Below are 10,174 nucleotides of genomic sequence, written 5' to 3'. Positions count from 1 at the left end.
CATTTCTCAGGAAGAAGTATAAATAGACCCCTAGGGTGATAAAACCGTCAAAAGTCGATGGATGTTGGGGTAGAGACTAATAAGAAGTACGGTAGGGACAAAATGGTTAGAGTAAGTGGGTTCACACGTTTCTGGATCAGGAATAATTTGTTTTTGTGCGATTTATCGTAATTTCATTAGATAGAATCAAACCAAACTGTAATTTAGACTAAATTATAATTTTGCACTACAGCTGAATTTGAGCTGAAACTATTCGAATCTATAATACAAACCCACAGTTTATCTACTTCAATCTGTGACGATAGAAATCCTCTAATAAGTAAACTATTAGCCATTGCTTAACCTTTTCCTCCTACTCGTAGACTATATCAATCCTAGGCGGCAACTTCTAACACCTTCGGGATTTCCCCCTTTCATATCAGCTGTTCTCTTCCTTCGACACAAAAGTCACCCCCTGCTTTCCGTCTTTTTCGTTCCGTCGAAGCCGGTATATTTCCTTCTTTCTACCGCCTGGTCAATTGAAATCAGACACCTTCTTCTTCTTCTTTTTCTTTTCTTCTTCATCATCAACTAGCTGAGTTCGCCCACTCTCCGAGCATCAACTCTTTTCGCGCTTCTCCTTCTCCTGTGTACCCTTCTCGGGAGGCTCTCCGCCGCACACTTATCACCTTCCTACATACAAAAGACAGTCGGCTGTTCATTTGGAGTAACATATGTACTAGTTGTAGTATTGGCGGAGCTTCAACCAGAATAAGGACCACCTTCTTAGCTAAAAGCAAACAAATACAGATGGCATTGTTTGTGAAGCCAGGAGCACGGTGCCCCCTTCGAAAAAGGGAAAAAGGAAGTATGTAAATGGAGTGGATATGTGAAAATGGAATGAAGAGAGAAAAGGATTCGGGTTTCAACATTTTCCAGTGGGCACGTCTAAATTAGACTAATGGCCAATTTTCAAGTGGGAGCGAAGATATGAGAGGGACCATTAGGATCTGATGAATCAGGTCTTCAGAAAATGCGCCAAAGGAACGCCAGATAGGTGAACAAGAAACCGAGACTTCCTCCTACTTTTTTCGACTTATCATCCAATGATTCCACAATACAACTACAGTTTTCCAACTACAGTTTGGCGCACACTTACTATTTTCCCTCTTATCTCGATGCGTATTATTCTTTCCTCTACTAACAAGCCTCTAAGTATTCGTAGATACATCTGCTCCTCCCCCTTATTGGTACAGAATAAGATAAGTGAACACCTGCTGACTAATTGAGTGTCATCTAGACCATAACACGTGTATTGAGGGAACATTTAAGTGGACAGATTATGGTTATTAGGAACAATAATAGTAAGACAACTGATGGATAATTCTTGATTTATTCAGGGTCAAAAACTGAAAACATTTCTACTTGGTACTGGTGGGACGACACTCGACACCGACTCGGCTAATTTCTCGTGAGTCAAATTTTGTTGTTTTTGGATCTTTTTTTTTTGCAAAGTCTTCTAGATACCATTTATGTTATTAGCAAAATGGTTATCCTCGTAAATCAGTGAAGCTTCTTTCCATAGTTTTCAATTTATTGAATAGATTTTCTCAAAGATCTAGTGCAGTTGAATTGAGAATTATTAGAACTGAATTATTTATATAAGACAGGCCAAATTTCAAAATTTCAAAATTTGAAAAAAAAAATTAACGCGTTCAATGGTGAACACGTGCTTTTATCACAGAAAACCTCAAACCACGTAAATATATTATATTCCGATCTTTCAATTCACTTTCTAAGTATGAAAATTTCAGAAAAGTAATAGTAAAACTCTCTACAATTTTCAGAATGTCTGCAACCACTGATCCGTCAACAATCTGGACAACTCTCCCAGCAACACACCCTCCTTTACAACCTCTTCAAAACGATAAAGATGCATCAACATCAGAAATTGCTGCAATTTCAGAATCTTACGGTAATCTAAAATAGGTCATAATAAGCGTAATTATCTGAATAACCCATTGCAATTGTCTCGATCCTTCATACTAATTGACCTTTTGCCCTTCCATTTTTCTATTTTCTCTCTATTCAATCCATGCAAATCCTACAACAATTGCGTAACCGTCTCGTGTACTCTGGTGCTCTCCCAGAAACCCATTGACTCTAGACTTGACCCTTTCGTCGGGGGACCGTACGAACCACGCCCCGTGAAGAGAGCACACATGGTCTTCCCCACTCTCTTTTTCTGTCCATTTGTTGTTATATCGACGACACGCGCTCACACAAGAGGAGACAACGACAAGTCATTTGTCGCTCTTTCTTTTTTATTATGTTTCATGGGAAAATGATTATTAAGGGCTTCCGGTTCTGAGTAAGGAGTTCAAAATCGTCGTTCTCGAGAGCAAAATCCACTTAGTGCCACAAATGTTAATAAAACTCTTTTTCCCATATAAATTGATTATATTAGGTCTTCAATAAGTATTTCTTGATAGTTTCTTGCGTTATATATTGATGAGTTCACCGTTTCCAAGATTCAGAATATCTCTCCTAGGTGTTTCTCTCTTTCACTATATTCACATCCTCTTCTTTTCCACTATTCCTATATTTTCCACTTCTAGTTCATCTATTTTTATTTCAGGCTCCTCCTCCACTACATCTCTGACATCATCCGTGACCTCCCAATACCAATACAATTCGTATCCAACAAGTGCTCAGTACGCAATGTACACAAGCTCCACACCTGCGTACTACCAGCAGATGACTGCAAGTCTTAGAGCTGGAACAACGGCGTTTCCGTATTCTCTGACAGCTCCTTCTTATTACAGTAAGTTTTTAATTTCTGGGATTTCCTTCTTGCTCATAGCCAATGAATAACTTTTATTGTAAATTTTTCAGCTGGATCCTATCCAGTGGATTACACCTCAGCGGCAGCAGCCTATCAAACACCTTACTACAATATTCGTGGCGGCACCGCTGCTCCTTACTACAACACATTGAACTCAGCAGCAGCTGCCTATGCGGTATGTTTTTAAGAGTTTCCAACCCAAATACACTTTGAATGAGTTCTGTAATCTTGAATTCTAATCTAATATTTCATCATTTCAGAGCGTTGCGAACTCCGTATTATCCTCCGATGCAGTCAATCTGGGCACCTCTTCGGATAGTTCTTCTGGAGTCCCCTCAACAGTTGGCACTTTCAATCTAAAAGAGAAAAAACCAAAAGTGTCAAAAAAGAAGAAAACGGGGTCGTGTTCCCCTGGAGATGAGACTTACGCTCGAGTGTTTATTTGGGATTTAGAGGATGTTGCAGTCATTTCCAGAAACTTTTTCGAGTCAACTGCTCACACATATTTATGTACAGCTGCCACTGGACTCTTCGAATTGGTCGATGGAATCGCCAAATCCAGTTTTTCAGATGTCAACGAGGTATGTTAAAGGAAATGAGACATCTTTCTGGTTATTCAAGAAATATGATCATTTTCTTTATTCTCTAAATCTTCCAGGCTGTCGAAGGCGACGTCACGAATATCGAAGACGCCGTCGTGGAAGATCCAGCAATAGATCAGGGACCGATGGATAACCTCCGTGGACTTGATATAATGAGAAGAGTGGCTCCGAAATTCGTGGCATTCAGGCAGTTCTACTCGGAATTATCGATGAAATTTAAACAAGAATCTGGATTTGAGCAGAAGTTTAAGCAGGAGCTTGGGTTTGATCAGAAGTCAAATGGAGTGTTGAATTATGGTGAGTTTAAAAAAGGGATAAGATTGACAATAGCATTTGGACCTAGTCGCTGTACACTTGGTTGTAATCTTTCAAATATTTTACCGACTAGAACTTAACTCTAACTAACTTATGCATCTTCCTATGTAATTCTGACGAAATCCTCACTTTCTCCAATTTCCAGATCTCCTGGAACGAGTCGGTTTCGCCAATCGGGAAGCAGAGCTCTCCCAATGTGTTCTTCAACTTCTTGGTTTTAACCATTCAGGACAACGTTGGTCGTGTGCTCAAAGATGTATGGATTTGGTAGTAGAGAGATCAAAAATGTCAGCTGATAAGTATGCAAATGTGGTTCTGTCTAATGATGGTGTCGTCCAAGGAGCCGCTGCTCTCTTAATATCTGGACTCAACTCGGCAGTTCCAATAGAAAATATCTACTCAACATTGAAGCAAGGGAAGGAATCAGTCTTCGAGAAGATTCAGACAAGATATGGAAAGAAGTGCAGTTTCATTTATGTCACTTCCAGAGATACTTCAAGAGATATTGCTAAAAGGGTGAGTAATGAGCAAATATACAAGGCTAAAAAAGAGAAGACCAAATTTCTGACCTGAGTGATGAGTATAAAACCGAAAAAGAAAAAGAAAATGTTTCAGCTCTCAATCCCCGTCTGGCCACTCCAATCCAACAATGATCTTGAAAAGTTGTACAATGCTCAGGAGAGATATCTACTCGGTGGATGAATCGATTTCTCAGTTTCTTGAAATTTCTAATTTGCTCTCAAAAATTGCTTTTTTTCTCCGGGTTTCTGACTTAACTGTATTAATGTTTGATTTCTTCTCCCGACTTGTCCCAAATCGTATTAATATAAATAGTTTTATTGCCAACTGTTTTCTCTTTTCTCTCGAATGAAATTTTATTAAAGATCATTTTTGTTTTTCAAGTTTAGCACTTGGTTCTTGAAATTTCGAGAACCAATTCAAATAAATTGATGAGAATAGGGTTCATTATATACTTGTCATACAATTTATATTTCATCGACAAATCCTTCAACGCCCACACGACTACATTTCACACAAAATCACATACACTCTTATTTGTGTACATCTTTCAGTTTTCACACGCTCTGCTACCCATATTCCATCAATCCAACCGGTTGTCATGGAAACCAACATCTTTCCCAAACCTCCAGAAGTCACCGCCCATTTTCAAGCGTCCCCTCTAATCTTCATTCCGTTGTTCACGGGAAGCAATGTCTTCTTTATTTGGAGATAGTTGTCTCACACGTGTTTTTCTATTCTTAGGTTGTGTTATAACTCTATTATTCCTGATATCGGTTTGTTCCCCTTATTTATTCTCTAAATTTAGGATTTTTACAGATATTGTATGTTGTCAAAAAACTATACAACGTGATTTCTGCTTTTGAAAAAAATTTTGAAGAAGACGATCAAGTAATGCAATCTCTGTGCAACATGAAACTTGCTGTAATTGCTAAATTGGTGAGTTTGAGTCTCTTGAAACGACCTATCAGCTCAAAAAATGATAATTTCAGGAACATTCATTGAACTCTGATGAAGAAATGGAAGAAGAGCGTGAACCAAGAGAAATATCTCCCAATGCCTGTGTAATTTTCAAAAACTTTCCCTTGCATCCAATAAATTGCGTATTTCATCCAGTCTCCGATACTCATGCATTCAGTTGTGGAAGTCCCGAAAATTTCCACATGAATGAAAGAGAAATCAGTTTGACTGCTCTGTTAATGGGACAATCCAACAAAAACTATCAACCGGATTATGGAATTCCAGAAGGAGCAAGAAGCATTACATTTGTTTATGATGGATTTGAATTCGGAAAGAGTTGTATTGATTTCACACCGAAATTCCAGCCAAAAGAGGGAAGTCGTTTCATGTATCAGCTGATGGCTACTCGGGTACAAATGACGTATTTTGAGAAAGAAGGAGTTCGTCGTCCGGCTGCAGTTACTTGGTATTATGGAAATGGCTACCTTCACAAGCTTATTGAAAAACTGGCTGATTTGAAGAATAGTGAGGTCGGAATGAAGTTCTTTCACATATAAAATTATTTTCAGTTAGTTCCTTCATTGCATTGAAGTATGAAGAGGATGAAAATATGAGAACAATTTATAAAATAGTGAAAGAAAAATTTCTGACTGAAGGGAAGGAAAGAGGATTTGATAGCGGAAAGGAGTTGATACAAAGTGGAGATTACATTCCAACGGAATATTCTCATCTAAAATTATTCAAACAACCAGACGGAAGAAAGATTGTTTTGGCGTGTCATCCCGATAGTGTGGAGGATCAAAATTCAGTTTACTTGAAAGCTGAAGACCAAGAAAAGAATTCGTATGGAGAGAATATGTCCGGTACCTACCGGTTTTATCTCTAAAAAGTCCATAAAGTCACTCCAAGTCTTAGACTTGCCTTCATAACTCGCGGGTTCGATGCAAATGCGCTCTAGCGCATTGTATCTATTCTCCGGCGCGAACATGTCAAAGTGAAGAGAAAAAGAGATTTGTAATCATTCTTGAGCTTGGGGTCACCTAGAGTTAGGTGGTTTTTACCCGTTTCAGTCAAGTTTCGCCCGTTTATAGTTTTTGGGTGGTTTTTGTCACCTTTTTTTCTATTGTTTTAATTAGCTTTTGTTTGTCTTTCTAGCTTAGGGTAGCTGTTAGACTCATTATTACTTTCTCGCTCTTTTGTAATCAATTATCGAGAATATAATCGATTGATTGTTACTAGAATAAATTCGTAACTATCTAGACAATTGTGTTTATTGATTTTCTCGTCTTTCCGCTTATTGTCTGTTTACCAGAAGCTAGCGCGACACCGTTGTCACGGCCAGTTTCTGACTTGGGGGCCGAACGCCGTTGTTTGACCTCTCGTTTCCGAAATCTTCTTCGGAAGAGAGAATTGTGTAGTTGTTAGTTCTTTCTTAAACGTGAGCCGGAAAGAAAGACTAGCATTCGAAATCTGTTCTGCTTAAACGTGATCCGGAAAGCAAGCAGTTTTTCGCTGCCTCTAGTTTCAAATTGTGTATTGCTTAAACGTGATCCGGAAAGCAAAACGCAGTTTCTCTGCCTCGAAAGTTGTGTGTTGCTTAAACGTGATCCGGAAAGCACATTCAATTTTTCGCTGTGCGAATTTCTGCAAAGTCAGCACATAATTTCCACGAAAAAGTGATTTTTGTGGCAAATTATTGAATTTTTCATCGGGAAAAACTATTTTCGGTGAAAATTTCGTGTTGATTTTGTAGTTTTTGACAGAATTTATCGAGAAAATTAAAAATTTTCGATAAATTCCCGTTAATTTTGTTGGAAAACAAATTTCCGATAGAGTTTTCGTGTCAAAACACAGGAAATTGACAAAATTGCTGTCAAATTTTTCGAAAAGGCTAATATTTGAATCAGAATTTCGCAAAAACATTGCAAATTCCTAAAATTCAAGTATTTTCTTGTCGGAAAATTCAAATTGTTCGCAGAGAATAGCTGTGTGTGAATTCTTCGGAGAAGCTGTTTCATTTCTTCGAAATAATCGTCATTTCATCGTGAAGTTACTTCTTTTATAGCCTTACGGAATTGGATAATCAAGTATAATTTTCCAGGGTAAAACTCTATCATTGCGAGAAGATGGCGGACATCGACGAAGACGAAGCGACGAGAAGGGCCGAAGAAGAAGCGAATCGATTGGCTGAGGAAGAAAGAATTCGACTGGAAAACGAATTGTTGGAAGAAGAAGAGCCAATGGAGGAAGGATACGAGGAGAAACAATCCCAGGAGGTGAGATTAGCAGAAATTGAAAAAGTTATCAATGAAATCTGCACTGACATCAAAAACCAGACAAAATTCAGCACAAAACAGTGTAGAGTATTGTTGTCCCCACTCATTGGGAAAGTTCTAGAAGTAGAAGAACAATTCCGTGGGAAAAAGAAAGAAAGTGAATTCTGGGAAAAGATGAATGTCAAGCTGAATAGTACCGTTTTGTTGTTGCAGAACGAATTGGAGAGAAAAAGCCAACAGCAACCGCCGACGTCACTCGAAGAGCCAACAGCAACAAGTGTGTTGTCCGGGCAATCGATACCAGAAAATGAAGAAAAAACAAAGCTGGTGAGTTTGCTAGAAGCAAATGAGATTCATACCGAAGAGGAATTGAACAAGTTGTTTGAGAAATACGAGCAACTAGAGTATGAATTGAGCGTCAAAGTGGAATATTTGCAGCGCTCTCAACGTCAAACGGACTCGTTTCGTTCGGAACTATGTCGATTGAAGGTCAAGGGCGATCAACAACAACAGAAGCTTCTCGCCGAAGAGGAAAAAGTTAAGAAGATGTCGGAAGAGTTGAAAACGAAGTATTCGACTCATAACGCAAATTCGTCGACTCGTGTCGGTGAGTGTAACCAGCAAACGGGAGAGCGAAAAGAAAGTACGCGTTACTATAATGCAGAAACATCCGAAATCATTGATACGATTCCTCTGCAAGAATCGCTTGATTCTGGGAGAAATTGGAATCAAAGGATCGTTGAACAAAATGCTCAAAGAAACATTATTGTTCATAATGAACATGGAATGTCAAACATGAATGCTCAATGGAGAATGGCACAAGCTCTGCCAGACCCTCCAGTATTCTCTGCAGGAAAAAATTCTGTTAATGCGGAAACTTTTGAGAGGGCATTTTACATGAAGTACAGATTCTTTGATATTGAGGCTCAGAAAAACTTTCTTGAAACGAGATTCCTGTCTGGGAATGCGTTGACAGTGTATAAAGGATTACCGGAGGCGGACAAAAATTCCGTTTCGCGTATTCTCGATGCTATCAAACGTCGGTTGAGTCAGTCGGAACCAGAAGAGTCGCGTCGTGCGAAAAGCAAATTTCAAGCGTTGAAATTGCACAAAGAGCAAACTGTTCAAGACTTTTGTCTCATTATGGACGAAGTTGTTCGTATTGGTTACAAAGGAGTGCCTGAATACCAAATTTCTTCAATGAAAACAACAAAGTTGCTTGATGAAATGAGGGAGCACACTGTCTTTGAAGTTTTGCTTCAAATTCTGTGTTCACAGCTGAGAAATTGTCCTGTTGAGGAACAATATGAGTTGTGCCGAGTAGAAGCAACAATGTTTGATGAAGAATGGAGAAGTGGGAAAAAGAAAGCATCGCAAAATGAGATGAGAATGAACCGAGGGCAGTCGAATCAATATTCTAATAACGTGCAGCGCACAGGTTTTACACAAAACAATGCATCCGCCCCACAACAGTCCTCCAGAGTCAACAGATATACTCCGAACAGTCAATCGAATAGTTATCAATCTAATTCGGGAGCTGAGTCGAGCAGCAATCAATGCACATCAACCACTGGACAACAACAAAATTTCAGCACAAGCACTGATTTGACTAATCAATATGCGCAGAAGACAGATCAACAGAATCAAGAGCCGAAAGGTTATGTGTACAATGAGAAAAGTCCGGAATGTTGGAAGAATTTAGTCCACAGTTCAGATTCTGCTAATAACGCGTCGAGTAGTGCGTTGGGGTTTCACAAATGTAGTGAGTGTAGTCTGACAGGTTGTCATGCACCTACTTGTTCGAGAGCGCCTGGGTCAAATACATCAAAAGTGAAAATTAATTCAACTATTGTTTGTTTCAGATGCGATCAGCAAGGACACATCGCTTCGAAGTGTCCGACACGGAATGCTGTGATACAAGAAGTTCGAGTAGCTCCGGAAATGCAGTCGACAGTGGAAGATCAGAAGTTCAAAATGAAGTCTGATACAAAATGTTCAAGTGATAAGGAATCAGAAAGAGAACTGATTGATCACAAAATGGAAACGAAAGATCTGTGTGAAGGGCAGAGTGTTGCTGCTAGTGTTTTCAAGAAAGATATGGTAATTGATGTGGACAGAGTGCCAATTAAAAGCATCAATTCCATAGAATTTTCTGTTATGAGTTCCGATAAGATGTTGCGTAGTGGGGATACAAAGGATGATGGACTTCAGACCTCCTGCACAAAACACGCGCATACAAAGGACAGTAGTGGTGGTGTGAACAGGGAGTTCACAGAAGCCAATAATCAGAAAAACGGAAATTGTGATGAAGAGCAGAAATCTGAAAGGGATCAGAGATTATGTAGTATTTCATTGACGAAAACCAAGAAGCAAAGTGTCCAACAGAAGAAAGTTTCTGATGTGATTTCAAGTTTTGGAGATCTGAAGAGAGATCAGAATGAACAAAGTGTTCAGAAAAGCATTGTGAAGTGTGATTCGATACAGTTGTCCATGTCTTCAAAAGATGGAGAGGGAGAGAAAAAGAAGAGTACAGTGGACCAGAAAGCTGTCGGCAATGTTATGTGTCAAGGTCCCCCACTGAATTCCATAGAAGATTCTTCATGTCTCAATCAATATGATAATATGGATGCTAGCGAAGTAACAGATATTGTGAAGAAAAACACTTCAAAATCAAAGTT

At 39.0% G+C, this 10,174-nt stretch overlaps 2 protein-coding genes across 2 annotated transcripts; both read left to right on the top strand.

Moving 5' to 3' along the window:
• Positions 1-1,827: 1,827 nt before the first annotated feature.
• Positions 1,828-4,443, top strand: GCK72_001758 (uncharacterized protein; the record flags this gene model as incomplete). Its single annotated transcript, XM_053723109.1, has 7 exons — positions 1,828-1,954; positions 2,618-2,803; positions 2,875-2,999; positions 3,085-3,405; positions 3,483-3,723; positions 3,887-4,257; positions 4,357-4,443. 7 exons carry the CDS (start codon positions 1,828-1,830, stop codon positions 4,441-4,443), a joined length of 1,458 nt encoding a protein of 485 aa, XP_053591754.1.
• A 711-nt stretch (positions 4,444-5,154) lies between these two features.
• On the top strand, positions 5,155-6,106 carry GCK72_001757 (uncharacterized protein; the record flags this gene model as incomplete). Its single annotated transcript, XM_003114640.2, has 3 exons — positions 5,155-5,199; positions 5,253-5,745; positions 5,790-6,106. The coding sequence occupies 3 exons, from the start codon at positions 5,155-5,157 to the stop codon at positions 6,104-6,106; spliced, it is 855 nt and encodes a 284-aa protein (XP_003114688.2).
• Positions 6,107-10,174: the final 4,068 nt, after the last annotated feature.

The sequence above is a fragment of the Caenorhabditis remanei genome, chromosome I (assembly GCF_010183535.1).
Source record: "Caenorhabditis remanei strain PX506 chromosome I, whole genome shotgun sequence".
NCBI lineage: Eukaryota > Metazoa > Nematoda > Chromadorea > Rhabditida > Rhabditidae > Caenorhabditis > Caenorhabditis remanei.
This window is presented reverse-complemented; position numbering and strand designations above follow the sequence as displayed.